This window comes from Musa acuminata, chromosome BXJ1-6, assembly GCF_036884655.1.
Source record: "Musa acuminata AAA Group cultivar baxijiao chromosome BXJ1-6, Cavendish_Baxijiao_AAA, whole genome shotgun sequence".
In the NCBI taxonomy this organism is placed as follows: domain Eukaryota; kingdom Viridiplantae; phylum Streptophyta; class Magnoliopsida; order Zingiberales; family Musaceae; genus Musa; species Musa acuminata.
Genome location: NC_088332.1, coordinates 7464053 through 7485886, shown reverse-complemented (window position 1 = coordinate 7485886; position 21834 = coordinate 7464053). Strand labels below are relative to the sequence as shown.

Below are 21834 nucleotides of genomic sequence, written 5' to 3'. Positions count from 1 at the left end.
GTCTATGTGCTCATGTATGTTGGATATGGGTGACCTCATGGAAATCATCCAAGTTACTAGTAAACACAAATCTGTCTTGTCTGTTTCCAAGAATAGTTTCGATGTGCTACTTCCTAAGATAATGTTTTTGAGCAAAACGATGTGCTTCTGCTGTGTTTTTCGTCGTCACTTAATCTTCTATGCAAACAATAATATCTCAGGATGTTTTCGATGATTACTCTAAAAGTGGTTCAAAAATGGAAGAATTTGATTGCCCCTCCCTTTGTTTTTTTAGCCTACTTTCTCCTTGGAGTGGCGAACAGTAAGTACACCTCAATGATAATGGACCTTCCATGCTACGTTACATTGAAAACGAGAGAGAGGATCTCTCTCTGCCTCTGTGCCGGCGAGTGGAGGAACTATACGAATATAACTCACTAAAAATCGAAACATTTTAGATTCTAGAAACCTATGAAATGATCAATTTTATTCACGTTTTGTAATGCTTTTATTTACATGGATCCGACGCACCTCCTTGGGTGTGTCATTTCACTCCACCTAATCGGAGGCGGCGAACGTGCCAACTGCTTGTTGGGAGAGAGACAGCTCAACGAAACACATCGCTTTTCCTTTTCCAGCGGCGAAGCTCAGTCCTTTAGCTTCGTAACAGTAGCTTTCTAAAATCACCGTCCGCGTGACGCGAGAAGAAGTCGTCGTGAATTCGCTGGATGATCTGGTCAACACAAAAAAGAAAGGCAGGGCGTGAGATGCAGGAATCACGAAAGTTCAACGCTCGGGGAAATCCAGTCAAGTCAATACCGCCAAAGAAGACGCAAGAGTGCCGTCTTCCTCCCTCTCGTCACGATCCATTTCCAGAAGAGAAGGCCCGGGAACTCCAAATTTGCGTCTGCTGCTTGGGAAGAAATGATATCTGCAATACGACAGCAGGAACAACATCAGGCCACGGAGTTCGACGCCGACCGAACATGCATGCTACAGGACGGTTTTTACCTCTCTACAGCAATCAAATTGGGTTGGCTACTCGGCCACACACTCGGAGTGTCGTCCATGATCACCGCGGCACATTCCAGTCCTAAAACCCCTTTCAGATCTTTGCGCTGGGAGACCATTCTATCACCATCGTCTCTCCCCGACATGACACGCCCGCCAAACAAAGACCCGGTCGGGTCAAGCAGCTTTGCCATCGCGGTAGCGTACGGCCTGCTTCCCAGAGTGTATATATGCAACTCGTAAAGCTCATTAGCCTTCTCCAGAAAATTCCAGATGCCCGGTCTCAGTTTAGTCCACAATCCCATGTGTCGGAGGCGGAAGAGATGTCGTTGTGGCTTCGCTCGGTCTTGCTCTTCTTTCCTCTTCAAAAGCTCTTCCTGCATTGGATCCACATCTACAAACTAGAGGGGCAGATCACTGTTTCAGCAAGTCATCGTCAACGTGCGTAAACAGTAGGGCAGAAACCAAGGTGTGGACGTTTGTGTTCTACCTTTGTTGAATTGAGGAGGGTGTGGTCCAAATCGAGGACGAGAGAGAGCTTCCTAGAAGCGAACATTCTATTCTGTTCCACGAGCCTTCTCGCTCTCTCTCTCTGGATAGCCGCTTTCCGCTCGAGACTACGCCCGTCCAGCGGATGATTTGCATTACCTTTTGCACTTTCTGGGGAAGCCACAGCAGGTGCGGGCGTTGGAGTCGGCTTCGCATCCTCCACCTTACTAGCTTTGCGTGGAGCGAGTCGGATGTGACCGTGAGGAACTGCCGTCGTAGAAGCAACGGTCGGTGCTTGTTTTCCATGTCCTGTGGTGTCGTGAGGACCAGCGATGACACGATTTACTTTGTTGGGTTCAGATGCAGCGGCCACATTGCGAAACAGAGAATGACGGGGCTCACGAGGTTTCAGGTGGATCGTCCTTCTGTCATTTTGAGAGCTCTATAAATACAGAACGATAGGTCATTCAGATTGCAGCAAGTAAATGCAGAGTTAAAGAGTCTGGTGAGCAATAAACAATATTACAATCAGAACATTGACATGGCCATTCAGATTGCAGCAAGTAAATGCAAAGGTTTCGAGTCTCGTGAGCAATGAACAATATTACAATCAGAACATTGAGATGACCATTCAGATTGCAGCAAGTAAAGGAATAAGTATCAAGTTTTGTGAGCAATAAACAATATTACAATCAGAACATTGAAATGGGCATTCAGATTGCAGCAGGTAAATGTAAAGATTTCGAGTCTCGTGAGCAATAAATAAACATTGACATGGCCATTCAGATTGCAGCAAGTAGATGCAGAGTCTGGTGAGCAATAAACGATATTACAGTCAGAACATTGACATGGCCATTCAGATTGCAGCAAGTAACTGCAATGGTTTCGAGTCAGAACATTGACATGGCCATTCAGAGTTTCCTTACAAATGGCTTCCGGGAGGAACAAATAAGAAAAGAAAAAGAAGTAAATAAATCTGTCACAAAGCGACTGACTGCCAGGCCTCACCATGGAAGCTGATTGTGGAGTTTTCCCAGTTTCATTGGATTTGAATGGAGAGTTGTTCAGTGACAATTCTGATCCAGTTAGTTTTTTTGTGGTATGGTCCAAAGGTACATACTCCTCAACTCTTTTGCGTTTCCTACTGTTTGTGGTTCCTCCCACAGATACAATCTCTTGTGTGGATGCAGAATGACTGCCTTCATTGTAATCCGCACAAAGATTCAGCAATGGATTACACTTCACTGTTTGTCTAGAAGGTGTGAGTAATCCCAACTCGGGCAAATCAACTGCTTCCGAAGCGAAATATGGTTGCTCCAAAGAAACCATACCGCCAGGAGAAATGGCGGGCTCTTGGGTCAAGTTTGTAAGGATATGATTGCGGGTGCCACCATACTGCTCTTTCTCTGTTTTATGACCCTCAGAAACAAATGAGTCAACTATAGCATCGATCTGCCAAAAGCAAAGAGAAATGAATGGTTCAGGGTTTACCAAATTCCGTAAATGATGGCTTAACTAAAATGCATGGAATATTCTAAGAACCTGTTTCGTTTGTTCAGTTGTTATAAGAGTGGAATACTGGTCTTTTATGTGAGTCAGCAAACTGCACCGGATACAACAGAGTTGGATTTAGTTCATAACACAATATTGTAGTAAGGATTGATAGGGCATAAGAACTAAGCAAACCTCAAAAGCAATTGCTCCTGCTGCTGCAAATTATCAGGATGAAGCACCTGTCGCAAAATTCAGAAGCAGTTTAAGCATCAACCACAAAAATCAGCAACTATTGCTCAATACCAAGTGAGTTTTTGTTGTTCTTACGGAAGGAACTGCTTGAGTTCCCATGAATGCTTGTGTGGACATTGGGTTCATGTCTTCAAAATATTTGCACAATCGTAAAGATCTGTATGTACGAGGAAACGAACAACATCAAAATGGTTCATTCATCACCCAAGAACCGCTAAGATTTCAGAATAATTCAGCAAAAAGGTATGAATTGCTCTTTCTTTATATCGATGAATTGTTTTCTCGTGTATTCTTTTTGGTGTTGCTTATTGCAAATTCTGATTTCTGTGGTTTCACATTATAGTCCCTGCTTCTCTAAACTTGGTCGTTTGCTCAAATTTATGCCGTAAACTCTGCCCCAATCATGGACCCAAGCTCACATTCCTGTCAGATTCTCCCCGTATCGTGCGATTCTTCCACCATCCGATCCCCTTTTCTATGGTTCGTTCTCCAATTTATCTAAATCTCGCCTTCCTCTAAATCCCCTTTCTCCTCTTCCCTTCCGCCGTCGCCCTCCTGATTGCTATCCTCTATTTTGCCATCCTATCCAAGGCCTTCTTCTAATTTCCCTTGCTCCTCCTCCATTCCACAGTCACCTTCATGTCTGCTATCCTCTATAATCGCATTACAAGATTTCTCTGCCGTCCTATCACCGAAATCATTTTATGAGGCGAGATCGCCGCCCCTCGCAGGCATCAAATCCAACTCGAGAGGCTTGGTTTGCACAGCCAGCGCCCTCGGAGAGCCATAGAGGCCGCACCTCATTTCTTTTTTTGACTCTAGCGTCCTTCTTGAAATTAGGTCTTCACCACCGGCGACTCCGACGAGTTGCCGTCGAACGCTTGCCCTACGGCCCTCCCTGGCATAAAAACCAACTTGTTCTGAACGCAATGCGCCCACGCAAAACCACAGAGGTTGGGGACCGGGGGCGCAGTTCTTGGACATGGGGAACCCATCCAAAACCTCGCCCTCCCGACGCTCGCGTCTACCCAGATGGGATGATGGGATGATCACGGAAGGAAGAATGAGAAAGATAGAAAAGACATGCCTGCGTCCGCCGAGCGACTTCGCTCCTCCTCGATGGCCTCCGACTCTCCGAGGAAGAGAAAGAAAGCGAGATGTCAACAAATAAACCCTAAAACCCCCACGGCGGCCAATTTATAGGGGAACTCCGCAATCCTCCTACAAGCGATAGGAAAGCCCATATCACTTATTGGATTTCAAATCGCCCACCCGATTATGGTTTGACCCCTGGCTTACCCGCCGGTCCACCGTGGGGCCCGGCACGACCCATAGAGAGGATAGGACTACAATTGGGCTTGGTTTTTGGGCTATTCTTAAGAGTAGGCGTGCATACGTTCCAAAAAGAAGGCTTCTCTTCTTCATCCCACCGTCGGCCAGAATAATTGGTCGGCAAGAAAGGAACCGGTGGCTGCACCAGCACAGAGATAGTGATGTGCCATCACAGAGAGATGTATGCTTGCTTGTGTTGCAAGTGGTTTTTGGGCTATGCATGCTTGTGTTGCAAGTGGTCTCGAATCATCGCCTGAAGAGATGTATGATCGTTTGCTCTGACCTCAAACATCTTATGATGTCTCCTTTCCCCTTTCCTAAGTTTTCTTTTCCTTAGTGGAGGATTTTGATATTGAGAAAGAAAAAGGACACCTTCTCTCTCTCTCTCTCTCTCTCTCTCTCTCTCTCTCTCTCTCATGGCTTATGATTGGAATAGTTCGCGTTATTCTGAACATTAATTTATTTGACAGGATGGATGCGAACAACAATTCAGTACCTCAAATATGTTCGCTCATAGCACAGATATCGGTGGCGGTAGGTCGCGAAGCAATGGGAAAGCCTTCTGCTCTCTGTCGATGGAATGTACTGATTACTACGACAAGCGAAGAACAGTACTGTTCCTATCTACACATGATTTATTCATCTTACCTACTCTCTGATTGATTCAATGCATGCGACAGTGATCTCTACATGTCAGTATCTCCGGAAAATACTTTGTTATTCTATTTTTCTGGATTCAGTAAGGGATAAAAATTTATCTGAAAATAACAAAAAAAAAAAAAGGCACCATCTCATCATTTCTTCAGGCAACATCGACACAACCCACTTGGCGCACAAACTCATGCATGCAGTCGGTGGCAATCATCAATCGTGCAAATGGGGGAAACCGGATCTTCTCTCTCTCTCTCTCTGGCGGTGTTGCCTTCGTCTCATTTGTTGGATTCATCTAGGTCAAACGGAGTTTCTATTATCTTCTCGACCGTGTGCCCTTTGTCTCTTCCCGAGTGTTGGGTTGATGACGAAGCTGATGATGGTGCCGTGACGCACGGAAGAGTGCAGGTTTTACCGAGCAAATAGTATACATTGGAGACGTAAAAGCTACTGCTACAGCCTCTCTTGTGGTGTTCCGAACAACAAAGGTAAATCTCAGTTTCATCCGCAACAATATCTTTCACAGTCACACGCAGTATCAGTTGATTTGGCTGCGTCTGTGGATCGGAGAAACCAAAGAAACTCATGCTCCATTAGAGGACAAGGTCGCAGATGTGCCTCTTTACCTATATGTCTGCGATGACGACAAGAACAAGCCTCGGATTTAAGTCCCAATTCCTTCATGAACCGTGGAGTATATATGCATTCGCAGTTCGCCGACAGCACTCCTCTCTTTTCGCTATACATGCAGGAATGAGCCGGAAATCGTCTGCTCTGCTTCGCATGAAGTCATTACCTCCCATCCGTGCCAAAGTGTAGGGTAATTAAGGCTCCCTTGTCGCCCAAGAGATCGATGATGCCCGTCGAAAGCCCAACCGGTAAGCGGTCTTTATCGCTTTCAATCGCGAAAGCGAAGGTTGTAACTCTCCTGCCATCGTAGCGCGAGCTGTGATGACTGTGCATGCATGAGGTCGACGCATGCATGGATATCGTTCGTTCGATGGTCCGATCGCCCAAGTTTGATCCATTAATATTGCGCTGAGATTGTCACTTACGTGAGACCATTTTTATATGTTGAGGCTGTCCAAATAATAACAATGATCCCCTATTGATCTGTACTTGGGTTGGCATCGCATCGATCCGATTGAATTCCTCATCAGAGAATTATTCTTGCACCGAAGGATGTGATGAGCTATGATCCCATTGAATCAGGGAAGAGATTATTGTTGGCGGTGGGCCCCGCAGTTAAGGCGATTGGTCTATTGGTTTTGTTCTTTTTTCTTTTTTGTATTTTTTCGGGTAAATGTTACATCAAAATAAATAAAAAAGTGAAAAGAAATATTGTGTAATTATTGTTTTTTTATTGGTTAGAATTTATATAAATAAGGGACACACGTCGTGGTCATCTCTTTCGACAAGCTGAGAAAGGGAGGTTAAGCCGGTAAGCTCACCACCCGCTCTTAGAATTCTCCTCCGCCATGAACATCTCATCCACCTCCTCCTCCTCCCCTAGTTCTCGTACCTACCGCGTCTCCTTGGACTTGGATCTGTAAATCGATTAGGTTGGCTGGAAGCGAAGGCGGGGAAGATGCCATAAGAAGATGGTCCAGGTTTGCAATCTCCTCCGTCGACAACACGAGGAGGCCTACGGAGCCCGTTTCGCGGTGGACGCCTGTTGCGATGATATCAAGAATTATTCTTCCTCGAAGTTGAGATCGATGGCCGAGGAGCCTTCTCGAACCATAACACCGGAAGAGGAAGAAGAAGAAGAAGAGAAGGAGGAAGAAGGCGACCCCGGTACCTCCTCCGGAGATTGGCTCCGATTAGGCCTGGCGTCGCCGCCGTCAGAGCGCGCTGAGGGACGACAGGTATTGACCGAGCTCCAGCTGTTGAGAGATAGGCCTTCGTCTTCGTCATCATCCGTGGTGCCGGTGGTAGGGTTGGCCCCGCCGCAGATGCCCTGGGGAAGTTGGAAGCCCGGTGAGATGATCGGAGCTGATGTGTCGTCTGTGCCGATGCTGGCCATTCCGGAGTTCACGACCGCCCAGTTTGCGCGCCCACTGGGGAGCCCCGGGGCGTCGGCGGAGGGTGGCTTCGGTATAAGGGTGGTTAGTCCACCGAGAAGACAAACGGGCATTTGGCTCATACTTCAGGCTGCTCCAAATCAGTAAGTTAACATGGACACTATCATCATCTTCTGCTGCTGCTTCCAAGTCGAGCACTTGTGCTACCACCGGGTGCACTTCACGTGTTTCGTTCTTCCCAATATTATGAGTTCTCATTCTTTCTCGCAGAGGAAGACAGCCTTTTTTGCCTCAGATACCTAGGAGCTACTTGAGGATAAAGTACTTGCAGCTTCTCCCTCCTCTGAAGGACTTCATGGCTGTGCTAGCAACGATTAAATCTCTTTTTGTTACTGCTTTTTACAGGGATGAAGGCCTGACGATTAGTTTGCTGATGAAGTACTTGGTGAAGAAGCTGGGCTTGGAGGACGAATCAGAGGTATCCGAAAAATCTGAGCTCACTTATCTTGTGTTGCAACTTTGTCTGTTTGGATGGAAAATGCATGGTCTTAGGATGTAGGATTACTCTAGCAATGATTTGATGAAGCATCAAGAATGCGATCGGAAGCCAGCCATGAACGGGAGCTGCTTCTAAAGCTCTCCTTCTTCCTGTTGCTGTTGTCTTTTTGATATTCGTAAATATTAATCCTGTGGTTTCCTGTGCATGGTTGGTGCCGAGATGCTGAAAGAAACATGGGAACTAGAAGGGCCACCCTAGAATGTGGGTTTGCAACTTGCATACTAACTTGGGTTTTCTGGTGAGATGTTAATGTCTGAGTGGCACATCATTTCTCACCATGATTAAGGCTTCCTGAGCTTTGCTTGTGGTGCAGCTTCGGTAGGGTAGATGGGGTGTGTGTGTGTGTGTTTGTGTGTGTGTGTGATAGAGAGAGAGAGAAAGAGAGAGAGAGAGAGAGAGAGAGAGAGAGAGAGAGAGAGAGAGAGAGAGAGAGAGAGAGAGAGTCTAAGTGGAGATCAGACACACAGATGTTTTCAGTGTTTGTTGTGGGTGTGGTCAAACTCTAGATAACATTTTCTATTGGAGGACTGGCATGCCATGGATGGAAGAGACACGCCTAAAGAGAGGGACCCTTTATAGGTTCTCATGGAATAAGACAACCACATGAAACATTGCATGCAAACATTGGATTCAGACTGTTTCCACACATCCCTTAGGATCATTCTTCACTGTCCTTTGCTGAAATCTATGCAGTGTCCTAGAACAGCACTGCATCTAGAATTCTGCATATCATCAGTATAATTTAGCAGACTTGTCATTAAAATGTTTCATATCAAAGATAAGCTAGTAAAGAAGTCCTCCTCTTTGTGCCCCCAAACATATGGATCCATCCATATAGGTTCCAAAGTGGGACATCTCCCTCTCCATTCTGTATGGTCCCATACTCATCTTCATGTTGATTTAACATGCTTTGACACCATGTGATTTTTGCACAATTAGCTACCTCTTCATCAAACTGAGTTGCTAACCTCTTCAATTAATTAGGGCTGATATTATGATAGAGGTGTTAGCTTGTTGTTTTCATCTACCAGAGAGAACATGATGTTGGTTTAATAGTTTATGTATGCATATAAGAAGGTAGAGATAAAATATCTATCTGATGGGTAATTACTGAGACAAATCTCCTCATGCATGTGTGGTTATTCCTGGAATAGCCACATTATAAGGATTGTGGGTAGTCACAATATTAGTTAATTATTTCTGAATGAACTGAATGATGTAGCAACACAAGTTCTATCTCTTGATCTAATGATCTCTATATGACATTTGGATGTCAGATTTTAACAAAGGACATTACATGAGGATCAAAATCTACAAAACTTTGTATTGGGTCTAATGCTCCTTGGACACATGGTTAGCATTAATCCACCTCTTATTAATTTTGATCATTACCTAAGGCTACATATATATGTATGACATGTATAATAACATTTACAATTAGAAGAACAAAGATTTTGAACTATATATGTGCAAAGGTAAACCTCTCTATCACACTTGATGATGTTGAGATATAGGTTAAATGCCTGAATTGATCAACAACTATGAGTACCTTGTGATGGACAATAAATGCCAACAATAGTGTCCTTTTCTTTTCTTTTTTCGAGTACTAGAACATTAATGTCCATATAAAACATCATATTTCATGTGTTTGAGATCAAGTTAATGTCAATACATTTCTTACTACTTATTTAATCATATAAAAATGAAATCATATGTTGGACCAGTGTGCTAAAAGTCAGGTTAATCATCTAACTTTGATCTTGAAGCCAGGCAAGAAGGTAAGGAACTAGATGTTGTTCAACATCATCTTAAACTCAGCTAATCATAGTTCTTTCTATTACCATAGTTGTTGTAACAATTATTATGTCTTTCTTAATAATATTTCATAGTATATTGCACCATGACTGATTGAAAGCTGTGAATAAATGAATTGACTTCCTATTTCTCTTGACTACAGCATAATATATATAAACCTGGTAGCTAGCATGCCTAGTGCAGCAGACTCAGATTACAGAGTCTAAATATTACTAAAGGGAGAGTAAGTTTTTGTACTAACAATAACATTTAGACAGTTCTTTTTTCCTTGCTGTTTTGATGATTGATGTAATTGGCAGTTCATATGATAAGACATTTGTGTCCAAATCTAAGAACATTACATCTTGTTTTTTTCTGCATTGAGTGGTAGACAAAGTAGAACACATGAAGTGCGTTTGAGGATTAGGGAATCCATGCGCAGTGAGGTTTGGATGGAAGAAAAAAGAATACATCATCATGGGGAGATTAATCAGGGTAAGCATGGAGGAGATGGAGTATTTGCATGTCATGCTCTTGCAGGCCTCACATCATTCTGACGTCCATCAACTGCATGATAGCATTACCCAACATCACATTAAAGGCTAGAAACATTGTTGGAAGACCCCATCAAGAACATAAGTGGTGGTGCACTTTATGGGAATAATCTCTGAGAGCCCCCACACACCATCTCCCAACACCATATATCGCAGGGATAATGCATGCATGGAGTGGGGACTACGTATCCGTAGCTACAAAGTGATGCATCATCTCTGGTAGGTGGCGAAGAAAGCATCAAGTCATGGACAAATCACAGGACCACAGTTCAGTACCGGTCGAATCACAGGCTCCAACACTGGCTGAGAACGAGACTCTCTCTCTCTCTCTCTCTCTCTCTCTCTCTCTCTCTCTCTCTCTCTCTCAAGACAGAAATGAGTTGTTTTCCCAAAGGGAGGAGGAGGGTTTTCGTACCCGTGGTGAAGGGGCAATGTGAAGGAGACAGCGCATGCAACTTTATTGTGATGTACGATTTAGGTGGAGAGGTTGATACATGGAGAAAACTAGTACCGGTAGGGTTCCGAAAGAGATGGGCTCATTGCTAGTTGTAGGACCAGTAACTTCCTAACACAAGTATGTTTTGATAGCTTATACATACATGATGGAGCATAAGTGACACTTTGTTATTGGAATTATAAGGAGATTGCAAATGATTGTTTACTTGTTTTTCTATCTATATTATTTTCATTAATACAATATTATTTTTTTTGTTGTGCTTAGTTCAAGAATAATAGTGAAAATGCAATTACTTGGACAGTGAGGGGGCAGCCCACATTGTGCAAATCGTAGTTGGATCCCTATCATCTTTGTCACCAACTTTATCTTCAATAATTGAGTGCTATAGATTAGTTGGAATGTCATTGGGATTATCCATATGCAGTACATGTTTATCATCCATCTTATGATTATGATGCAACTCATGTTTGCATGCCTGAGTTGATTGTTCAAGTCATGGCCAAAATATATAATGAGAATATTTTGAGCTTAAAATATAAAGCCTAATAAGATATTTAGATTGTCTCTTTACTAAAATTTGAGTTTTCATCATCACAATGTAATGTTTTCTCTGGTTTCAATCAAATCAAATAAGTAGATGGTAATATGAGTCATTCTGGCCTCAACTAGCTTTGGGGGAAAGAAGACCTTGTTTCAGATTGAGGCAATATGCATCTAGGAATGAAATGAATCAAGACAGCAAATTGTTGTGAATTATCAATCCAACTTTGTAATGCTTGTAATGCTTCTGCTATTGTGTACATGGATCTCAGTGAACTAGCCATGATAATTGCTGGTACATTGGAGATGACAACAATTTGATACAAACAGATCCTAAAGATGAAACATCACATCACATCACTCACATTTGAGTCATCATGTCCAGCAACAAGGATTTGTTTGCCAATCATTTTCTGGTCATTATCTCATTGATGTTTATTTCACAGATCTGCACTTAGACTGCAATTTTACTTATACAACTGTACGAGACCAGCATACTGAGAAAGATAACTGTGCAGATTCAATATGTTCATCTAATCTTGCATCAACTTGAGCCAGGTGGAGATTACATGCAGAGACCAGCAGCTTCTTCCCTTCTTGACCTTGCAATATGTTCGAGATAACATATGGTGTTTGCGGGATATGATGTCCATGCTTGTTGATCCTCCCAGCATTGATCATGTGATGACATTGCAGTATAGGAGAGGCAGGGATCGATATCGATCGATGTCTGCGCCACTCTTTTTGTAATCAACCATTCTGCTAATCTTTCCAATGCGACTCCTGTTATTTCTGTTCTTCCCAATATGATTCATTCAGCAGCAAGTGGAGAGAACATGACGCCTTATGAAGTAAAAATTTCCAGGTAATCTTACCGTGGTACATTGTTCCTCAGCTAATTCAGCAAACTCTGATGTCTGCTGCAATCTTCAATCCTGTTTCTGCTGACTTCCAACTTTCTCAATGTACAGCCAGATGGATACATATGATTTTGTTCCTGCTGATATGCTTGGATGTCAGGTGCTACAACCTCTTCTTTTTTGCTGCACTCAAACCTGAGAAAAGACCCATAAATTTCATCAGATAGTTTGTACTGAAGGATATGTAATGGTTCAATTACATGTACAAGCACAACTTACAAATCATAACAAGGTTTAAATTGTCAGTCCGAGACGGTGCGATGCCTTGTAGACCCATATATCAGATGGTCTATTCACTTGCACCGCTCCATATCATCAAACAATATGACACAAGATTGATCCTTGATCAAATTGATAAAAAGTGATTGATATGTATTGGTCTGATTCGTATTTAAAATCTTAAATAGTCGCACGTTGAAAAGAAATGAAACATTGAATTACCAAGATATTGCATCAAAAAATTGAGAAGATGAACACGAGAAACAAAACCAACTCTCACAACTTATTTCACTCACTGTACAAGTTGTAACATGACGCAAATAAGAAGTGTCAATTGGGGAAATAGATTCAATTTTCAAAGAACAGCCAAAGAAGAAGACGCACTTCAAACAGCATGGAATAAACATAAATGGTTGATATGACTCAGGTTGCTTCCATGGCATGATTTCCTGTGAATCAGTCACTGCCTCCTTTTCCATTATAGGTTCTTCTTTTCCTGTTCGGCATGCTTAGGTGGTTCTGCAGGGAAGTATTTGATGCCCACAAGGTCACCAACTTTGCTGATAACCTGGAGTTGCATAACCAAAGGATGAATATAACACCAGTGGCTATAATTTATCTGAGGATTTAAATCATGTTTGGGAAAACTGGATGTAGGATATTAATTTACCTCCAGACCTTTCATCAGGTCTTCTTTGGAGTGTGAAGCAGAAATGCATATCCGAGCCCTCGCAAGAAGAAGAGGTGTTGCTGGGAATGCAACAGTCACTACTGCAACCTGCAATGTTGGCAGCATAGTTATCACCATCTGGGATTCACAGGTCAAAAGGAAAATAAAGGCATATTGATGAACGATAGCCAAAAGTTTGGAATAGGATGACCAATGAATGGTCAAAAAGAGAATCTGAAGGTAAATGTGCAGGCACATCAAAGTGCCACCTCATAGATAGTAGCAGGTGCCAGACACACAGGCACTTGAAAGGCTGTTTCTCAATAGATGATGCCTCAGCTAGGCATGCATATCCTACAGTAATGGTGCAGTTTTGCAGGGAAAACTGTCTACATGGTCATAGGGGCATCTTATTGTGCAATTAACTGGTCATTCTGGCTCAGAAGAAGTTTGTGTAACATCATTATCTGAAAAACAATGCAATAATAGAAGCAAAACATAGAACCCACTCAATATATACTGAATCTCAGAAAGTTGTATATACTATTATCAGTTATGATAATATAATTGTCAATTAATTGTGTCACTTACATTTTGTCTGAGGCATTCCCTGGAGAAGGCTGGGATCTTTGCTGGATTGTAGAGCATTATTGGCATAACCGGAGAATCATTATCACCCAGAACCTCAAATCCCATTTTCTGAAGTTCTGACCTGAAGAAGTTGCTGTTTTCACGAATGCGTGCAAGTTTCTGGGCACCTAGCATAACCACACCAACCATAAATAAGAAACTTTTGTACTTTACAGGAGATCAATTAAGAAATCTAACTTTATAATAATGTAAGATGCACATGTGATTTGGTAAATACCTCTATTTGACCCATCTTCCCCAAGGATAACCTTAATTGCAGAGATTACTTGCTGCACAGCAGGTGGTGACATGGAAGTGGCATACAGATGTGCAGGGCAAGTGTACTTAAGATATTGAATGATTTCCTGCATAAGCCAATAAGTGTTAGGAAGTGCATCATAAATTGTCTCTATTCTGTTTGAGAGTTTGCAAAATTTGTTTCAACAAGATGAAGACCTTTGATGCTGCAATGTAGCCTCCACAAGACCCAAATGATTTTGTAAAAGTGCCCATCATGATGTCCACATCAGCTGGATCCACTCCTAGGAGCTCACAAACCCCCCTGCCTGATTTTCCAATAGCACCAATGCTGTGGGCCTCATCCAAGTATGTATAAGCCTATTTCATACAATAATTAAGTCATATTAGTTTAGTAAGTTCTTTATTTTTAACAGCAGCCTAACGTTTAACACTTAAGCATGAGAAAAGAAATATCTTTCAAACAGATTCTCTAAAACACATGTCAATTGATTATCAGAAAGCAATGTTAGCATGTAACTAATCAAACCTTGTATTTTTTACAGACAGCTATAATTTCAGGAAGCTTGCAAAGTTCTCCTTCCATGCTGTAGATGCCCTCCACAATAACAATTATCTTTTTCCAGGGTCTATGTGTCCGAGGCTGTCCTTCAGCTATCTGCTCTCTTAGAACATCTTCTAAATGTGAGGGGCCTAGATAACCATGCAACCAACTTATGAGCAAGGGAAAAAAGGGGATAGTATTAGCATGTGATGGCTTAAACATACTGTTGTGCTGGAAAACACGTACTGCTGCACCAGATCCTCGAGCACCATTGACAATAGAGTTATGGTTCAAAGAATCACTGATGATCAGTCCTCCCTAAATATAGCCACGATTAGCGTCAATCAGTAAGAACTACATGAATTTCATACTTGCAGGTCCAAAGATTTTAACAGGTTAGTGAATTTCGGAAATTATAACAAACCTTCCCAATCAGAGCAGGGATAATTGCTGAGTTTGTCACATAGCCCATGCCAAAAAGTATAGCAGCTGGTTTTCCCACAAACCTTGCAACTAGCTCCTCAAGCTCAGTGTGTAGGTTTGTTGTCCCTGGCACCAAACAGAACTTAATCAGATCAATCCAAAAACGGTGATATTTGTTCTCTATTGACATCACATAATATTCATACCACCATCAACACGAACACTGCAGGTACTGGGTGAGTATCTCTTCAGAGAGTCAATAACACGAGGTGTGCAGTATTCATCTGCTGCAGCAAACCCAAGGTAGTTGTATGATCCCAGATTTAAGCATTTTGTAGTATTTGATGTTCGGCTGCAAGAAGTAACAGAACCACATAAATCTTAACATGTTCCTATAGAGACTTATAAGTTCACAGAAGCATTCCACAAACTCGCTAATAGCAGCAATTTCAAGATAAGCTCTTCTCTAATGTTTTCAGGATTTTACAGTTCCTGCACCTTTGGGGGTTGAAGTACCACGTATTTCAGATAAGATACCTTGCATGTATATATATACATATATGTATGTGTGTGTGTGTGCGCGTATATATATTAGAGAGAGAGAGAGAGAGAGAGAGAGAGAGAGAGAATTTTAATTTATAGATATAAAAAAATTGCAGACTCTGATAGATCAACCCTATCAATATACTTACTGTAGTGTCTTGTTATTGTCATTAGAATAACGCTCAACAACATCAATCCAAGCATCTGGTGCGCTTGCAATTGGTCGGCTAAAACAGTCCTGCCAAATTAGAATTATTAATAACATTGTTCAAATACTAGCAGAATACCAACAGAAAACTTTGGTGGGAACTACTAATTTCTGAATGTGCATGAATATCTCACCGAACAGTTCAATCTTGTTTTGAGGTTTCTACTTCAAGAAAATTAAATATTCTAACTCATCTTATATCCTCTGGCTTAGAAGCTTATGACGATGACTAGATCAGGAATAGTACTCACAGAAAGAGAAACAAAGGAATGGATGCAATGTAATCTCATACTTGGATCCTGAATAATGTGGATGTCGAATGAGGCCGGTCAAAGGACACATTCGACTAAAATATTGGTGTCACAAGTGAACACTGGATGTTGAAGAAGCTGAGATTGTAAATAATGTATTTCATATTTTTATAAATAAAGAAGGGATATCCGACAGAAATACATGTTAATTAGGTCACAACTCTGTTATCTCAAATCTAAATTTAAGCACCATGTTCTATTAGTTGTTTTCAAGATTTAGTTATTAAGAAAGACACAGAAATAAATATAAGTTGGAAAATAGAAATAGATCAAACTTCTAATCATGTCAACACGGCCTTAGACTCCTACATCCATATAGACACTTCCTTTCATGAGACATGTACCTAGTGACTCTATCTCTCTCAATCTAGTTTGATAATCAATTATTTAATTTTCCCCACCTCTTTGTTATCTTTTTTTTTTGGTCCCCTCCAGATTATGATCTTATATTTTGAAACCAATGTTTTCAACATTTGATGGTATGAATTTTTTTTTTTTTGTCAATTATAGAGTTCATTGTAAAAGGCAGTTTATCATGTACTCGCCAAAACAACCCTTTCTTTATCAGAACATTCAGAAACTGCAGAATTCATTTTACAGCACTATATATAGGGTTAAGTAATGAGGAAACCAAGTAAGGCAATTTTTTCTTTCTTTAGTTAATAAACATCTAGGAGCAAAACGCCCAAAATCAACATTCTGAACAGGAAACAATTAAATCACAACAAGATGATAATTTAACGGAGAAACGGGATAGAGGAACAAGGAAAGACCAAACCTGAATTCGGAGATAAAGCCGGCGTGTGTAGAAATCTTCAAGCCCTAAGCAGATTGGCGCATACCCCTGTTCCAAGGGCGAAAAGAAAAAACCACATTAGAACCTCAAAATCAGGTGTACAATCATCGAAAAAAGGGCAAGCCAGAGCAACGGGATGCGAAAGGAGAGGGTTAGGGAGTAAAGGACAGACCTTGAGGTCCTTGGACTTGGATCTGGACCAATCGATGAGCTTCCTGAAGAAATCCCTCAGCTGGCCGAAGGCGAAGAGGAGGCCGTAGCTGAAGAGGGTGGTGAGCGCGGTGAGGTACGGCAATCTAACCATCCTTCAATCGCCGGTGTTCGGCTCCGTCGGAGATCAAATGGCTCGAGGGAGGCAACGTGGGGCCGAGGACAGAGGCGAAAGCGGACGACGGTACATATGGAGGACACAGAGAGGGACTGGTCATCATTGGCGTCGCGGGTTAACACAAACAACATACACAGAGATCGAACGTCGAATAGAAGGGAGGTAAGTTGACCGTGCATGCAGCCCAACCCTCTCTTCTCTCCTATTTTCGTCTTCTCTTAAAATTTATTATTGTGATTTATATTATTTTTGTATAATTACAATACATTCTTATTATTATTATTATTATTATTATTATTATTATTATTATTATTATTTACCTTCCCACTTTGTTATTATATATCCATGAAAACTCGACGCCACAAAAAGAATTTTAGTTATTATCATCTCCACAATATTCTCCATCAGAGCAGAATAAGTGCATTTAATTCTTTGATGGATGATAAACAAGAAAATTAAGTAGGGAAGGGTTTGCCGCCCGTCACACTACGAGTGCGTGCTGAAGACCCACGCCGTCCCTCCCTCAACTACAAGTTGACAAATGATGCTGGACTTGGGAAGTCAACGTCAGAGAAGGTATGTGTTTCCTGTTAGTCAACATCGTGTTGCGTACGATGAAACCTATTCGAGTCAACGGCGTGTTTTGTTTTCACTAAGAATTATTGTAATAACAGTATCGCAAGTTCCTAAATTTATGATTATGAATAATCGCAATCTAATACATTTGATTGGAATTGGCCAACGAACTGGCACCAGAAAGATCGATACCCACACCTATCGACTCCTCCTTTCCTCTCTCAGAACTAAACGACAAGAACTGGGACCCACCAACCCCCCCAAACTCCTCTTCTCCCCTTCATCAGCCTCCGATCCCATCAGCAGCCGTCCATCACGGTGGTGTACATGTCGATCCCATTCCCCTGATGCCATCATCACCGTCCCCGTCACGCGATCAACCAGATCAACCGCCGTCCTTTCCGCCGCACAACCCCCGAAATATTCGTTCCCTTAGAATAGTAAATAATTATTTTATCCTGTCACACCTAATCATTAGAGGCTAATGATTTCATTTAATCGCGATGGCAGAAGCCGCAATTTCATGCCGAGGAGAAGGGCTTTACTGGAATTCGGTACTCTCCGTTTCGCTTGTTCCCCTGCTCGCCTTGTCGGATGGGAAACGGGAATCGTGATCCGACGGCTTCTGTTTCTTCCTGGGAACGGACAAGCTTCTTCCGACCGTCAGATTGGAGCACCGGGGAGGTATACAAAGTGAACCGGAACGTCGACTTCGGTTGGATGGCCGTAGTAGAGGAGATGGGTGGGAAAGGAGAGTGTGAGGCGGATCTCCTCTTCCCTACCTTGGATCTTGATCTAAAAGTTCATCTTTTATGTGGTAGTTGAGATTCGTTCCTGCGTGTGCTGGATTTGTTGTTCTCACATGAATCTGTAGGTTTATCTTCTAGTTTTCTTGGGTTTTTCGTGTGATTTGTGTGAGTTCTCCCCCCAAAATTTCTCCTTTTTGTGGCCGATGTGGTACGACGAAAAAGGAGATGGGGGGGTTCTTGCTCGATTTGGCGCTGTGAAAACGTTATCTTCCGTGGACTATACAAGAAAAGAGGGCTTTTTAGTACTTCTGATGCAGATCTAAGCTTGCTGCCATGTGAAGTTCTGGAAAGGGGGCGGTAGTTGGCGTTCGTACTTTGTTCTTGCTTACTTCGGTAGCTTCTCGTGGAGTTTATCTACAGATCTGATCGATTACTTGTTCTCAGTCAGTAAAGATCGAATTTGCTGGAGTCTCTGGCCATGACTTACTTTCCGGAGGAGGTGGTGGAGCACATCGTTGACTTCCTTGGCTCACATCGGGACCGGAACGCCGTGTCGACGGTGTGCAAGGCGTGGTATCAGGTGGAGCGGCTCAGTCGCCGGAACGTGTTCGTAGGTAACTGCTACGCCATCCGGCCCGAGCGAGTGATGGCCAGGTTCCCTTGGATGAAGTCTCTAGGTGTCAAGGGAAAGCCCCATTTTGCTGATTTCAACTTGGTCCCCTATGATTGGGGCGGCTTTGCGCAGCCCTGGATCGAGGCCGCCGCTCGTGGCTGCCCAGGCCTAGAGGAGCTGCGGTTGAAGAGGATGGTGGTCACTGATGATGACCTCGAACTCCTAGCGCGCTCCTTCCCCAATTTCAAATCTCTTGTTCTCGTGAGCTGCGAGGGCTTTAGTACTGACGGGCTCGCTGCGATTGCCACTTATTGCAGGTGAGCTGCCTTTGCTAACTTTATAGAATGTGTAGCTTACAATACGTATCTTGACGTTCTACTCTCTGCTGGAATGTTCTTTGGTATATGGGCCATTGAGTTGTGTCGAAGGTTGAATAGCGTACATCTGTGTTTATCATTAGGTTCATAAGTTTCTTGATACGTTATTGTTGTGTTGGATTTGAATCAATTTTTTCCTCAAGCAGGACTCTTTTACCGAGCTTTACCATGTTGTTTTGCTAAAAATACAATTTTTGCTGTATGACAACATCAATCTGGATCAGTCTGTTGGATGATTAATCATTCAATTTAATTGGTAGTTGCTTGTTTCCTCATTTTTCTTATTTCTGAAGGGCTGATATGAATTTTGTATATGAAACTACTCACTTGCTGGTGTGGTAGTGATGATGAAATAACATTTTTTTCCTGTTGATCGAAGTGCTTGATTATAACTTATAATATTTCTCTTTTCTGATTCTGCTTTGTTGCTGCCTATCAGAGGTCTTAGGGAGTTGGATTTACAGGAAAATGAGGTGGAAGATCATGGACGCCAATGGCTCAGTTGCTTCCCTGATTCCTGTACTTCTCTCGTCTCCCTAAACTTTGCGTGTCTCAAAGGGGAGATCAATACAAATGCTTTGGAGAGGCTTGTTGCTAGGTGCCCTGACCTCAGGAGCTTAAAGCTTAATCGTGCAATATCCGTGGAGTCACTAAACAGGATACTTGCTCGGGCACCTCACTTGGTGGACCTTGGAACTGGTTCGATGACGGTTAACCACCATACCGAAGCTTATCACAGGCTGATCAATACCTTCCTCGGATGCAAATCATTGAGGAGCTTGTCGGGGTTCTGGGATGCCTCTTCATGCTGCCTTCAGGCGGTCTATCCCGTCTGCGTGAACCTGACTGCTCTAAACTTGAGCTATGCTCCTGCAATCCAGGGCGATGACCTTATCAAGCTGATTTGCCTTTGTTTTAAGCTTCAAAAGCTTTGGGTGAGATTTTGTTAATTCTTTGCTAAAATTTTATTTGTTTCCTTATGTTTCATATGATGACCACAGGCCATGGTTCCGCAGGTGTTGGATTGCATTGGGGACAAAGGATTAGCAGCCGTGGCCTCCACTTGTAAGGATTTGCAGGAGTTGAGAGTATTTCCTTCTGACATCTATGGTGCTGGAACGACTGCTGTGACTGAGGAAGGTTTGGTTGCGATATCTTCAGGATGCTCGAAGCTTACCTCATTGCTGTACTTTTGCTACCAAATGACAAACACTGCACTTGTAACCGTTGCAAAGAATTGCCCACATTTCACGCGGTTCAGATTATGCATCCTCGATCCAGGGAAGCCAGACCCGGTCACTGATCAGCCACTTGATGAAGGTTTTGGTGCAATTGTGCGTTCCTGTAAGAATCTCAGGCGGCTATCACTATCGGGTCTTTTAACAGATAAGGTTTTTCTATATATTGGCATGCATGCTGAACATCTTGAGATGCTGTCGATTGCATTTGCTGGTGATAGTGATAAGGGCATGGTATACGTGCTCAATGGATGCAAAAATCTCAGGAAACTTGAAATCAGGGATTGTCCATTCGGAGATGATGCACTTCTGAAGGATGTGACAAAGTATGAAACAATGCGATCCCTTTGGATGTCATCATGTGATGTTAGCCTCGGAGGTTGCAGGGCTCTTGCAGCAAAAATGCCAAGCCTCAATGTGGAGATTATAAATGAAAGTGATGAAGCCGATGAGTTTCAGGAAAACTTGAGTGATCTTCACAAGGTGGAGAAGTTGTATGTCTATCGAACTGTAGCCAGAGGAAGAACCGATGCACCAGATTTTGTTTGGATTTTATAGCTTAATATGATTAGCTGTTGGATGTTTTATTTATTTTAACTCGGTAAATGAGCTATTATGTTTTAGACTAGCTTTGTAGATCAAAGCTGGGGTAGCCAAACTGAATTCCAAGATATGTAGATTATGTTCTATGTAGTTCTTGTTGTACTTGTAGGTCAAAAAGGTTAGTAGGATTATCACTAAGCCTGCCTCTTTCTTCATGGATATGCTTGTTGAACACATTGTACCTAGGATCTATGTGAAATGAAAGAGTGAGTTTTCTTGTAGTCTTATACTCTTTTTGCTTCTTGCAACAGATTGATTTTGAATATGAGTTACATTTCTTTAATATTCATCAGCATCACAAAGAAAATGACAGGTACTTCTACTTCATTAGCTAATCAACTAGATGATGATCATAGTTTATTTAGAAGTCCATAAAAGCCACTACAAAACTCTATTCCCTCATTTCCTTGGTCCAAAGTCTTGATGATCGACTCCTCCATTCTCATTTGGCCCTATATTTAGTGAGTTTATTACTAGTATGTTTTAATACAAAAATTATTGGTCCAAGCAGAGTAGCTTTCTAAAGGAAAGCCAGTTTGCATTTTATTCATTTGCCACTAATGCTGCAACTCCTACCATTGCACCACTTTGATATAGTCTCCTATCTTTTAGGAAGAACTTTCCCTTGTCTTCTTATCCCACTTTATTTTAGCACTCATCACAACAGTGGGGGAGTGGGAGTAGGGGATAAG

At 42.3% G+C, this 21834-nt stretch overlaps 5 protein-coding genes across 10 annotated transcripts; 2 read left to right on the top strand and 3 right to left on the bottom strand.

The window, feature by feature from the left end:
* Nucleotides 1–474: 474 nt before the first annotated feature.
* On the bottom strand, nucleotides 475–1604 carry LOC135675971 (RNA polymerase II C-terminal domain phosphatase-like 3). The gene is made up of 4 exons (XM_065186675.1): nucleotides 1481–1604; nucleotides 991–1391; nucleotides 799–910; nucleotides 475–712 (listed from the first exon to the last, which is right to left on the bottom strand). The coding sequence occupies exons 1-4, from the start codon at nucleotides 1544–1546 to the stop codon at nucleotides 635–637; spliced, it is 657 nt and encodes a 218-aa protein (XP_065042747.1). The 5' UTR covers nucleotides 1547–1604; the 3' UTR covers nucleotides 475–634.
* Nucleotides 1605–2139: 535 nt separating this feature from the next.
* On the bottom strand, nucleotides 2140–4391 carry LOC135675406 (uncharacterized). The gene is made up of 5 exons (XM_065185559.1): nucleotides 4313–4391; nucleotides 3301–3382; nucleotides 3166–3212; nucleotides 3022–3082; nucleotides 2140–2931 (listed from the first exon to the last, which is right to left on the bottom strand). The coding sequence occupies exons 2-5, from the start codon at nucleotides 3349–3351 to the stop codon at nucleotides 2140–2142; spliced, it is 951 nt and encodes a 316-aa protein (XP_065041631.1). The 5' UTR covers nucleotides 3352–3382; nucleotides 4313–4391.
* Nucleotides 4392–6617: 2226 nt separating this feature from the next.
* Nucleotides 6618–12304, top strand: LOC135675970 (protein LAX PANICLE 2-like). Of its 3 annotated transcripts, XR_010514093.1 has the most exons (5): nucleotides 6619–7375; nucleotides 7503–7553; nucleotides 7638–7710; nucleotides 11695–12001; nucleotides 12108–12304. XR_010514093.1 is itself a non-coding variant. In XM_065186674.1 (4 exons), exons 1-4 carry the CDS (start codon nucleotides 6810–6812, stop codon nucleotides 11884–11886), a joined length of 882 nt encoding a protein of 293 aa, XP_065042746.1. In that variant the 5' UTR covers nucleotides 6619–6809; the 3' UTR covers nucleotides 11887–12304. The 3 variants fall into 3 exon arrangements, 1 of the variants encoding a protein (XP_065042746.1); XR_010514094.1 differs by lacking the exon at nucleotides 7503–7553 and having other exon boundaries at nucleotides 6618–7375; XM_065186674.1 differs by having other exon boundaries at nucleotides 11695–12304.
* On the bottom strand, nucleotides 12012–17107 carry LOC135675969 (long chain base biosynthesis protein 2a). 2 transcript variants are annotated; one of them, XR_010514092.1, is made up of 13 exons: nucleotides 16831–17107; nucleotides 16641–16706; nucleotides 15493–15581; nucleotides 15007–15152; nucleotides 14802–14926; nucleotides 14602–14695; nucleotides 14363–14526; nucleotides 14032–14193; nucleotides 13814–13940; nucleotides 13537–13703; nucleotides 12946–13053; nucleotides 12660–12843; nucleotides 12012–12191 (listed from the first exon to the last, which is right to left on the bottom strand). XR_010514092.1 is itself a non-coding variant. In XM_065186672.1 (12 exons), the coding sequence occupies exons 1-12, from the start codon at nucleotides 16960–16962 to the stop codon at nucleotides 12754–12756; spliced, it is 1470 nt and encodes a 489-aa protein (XP_065042744.1). In that variant the 5' UTR covers nucleotides 16963–17107; the 3' UTR covers nucleotides 12535–12753. The 2 variants fall into 2 exon arrangements, 1 of the variants encoding a protein (XP_065042744.1); XM_065186672.1 differs by lacking the exon at nucleotides 12012–12191 and having other exon boundaries at nucleotides 12535–12843.
* A 1184-nt stretch (nucleotides 17108–18291) lies between these two features.
* LOC135675968 (transport inhibitor response 1-like protein Os04g0395600) lies at nucleotides 18292–21369 on the top strand. 3 transcript variants are annotated; one of them, XM_065186671.1, is made up of 4 exons: nucleotides 18292–18668; nucleotides 18756–19241; nucleotides 19741–20236; nucleotides 20318–21369. In XM_065186671.1, the coding sequence occupies exons 2-4, from the start codon at nucleotides 18790–18792 to the stop codon at nucleotides 21095–21097; spliced, it is 1728 nt and encodes a 575-aa protein (XP_065042743.1). In that variant the 5' UTR covers nucleotides 18292–18668; nucleotides 18756–18789; the 3' UTR covers nucleotides 21098–21369. The 3 variants fall into 3 exon arrangements, with proteins under 3 accessions (XP_065042743.1, XP_065042742.1, XP_065042741.1); XM_065186670.1 differs by having other exon boundaries at nucleotides 18292–18677; XM_065186669.1 differs by having other exon boundaries at nucleotides 18292–19241.
* The last annotated feature ends 465 nt before the right edge of the window (nucleotides 21370–21834 follow it).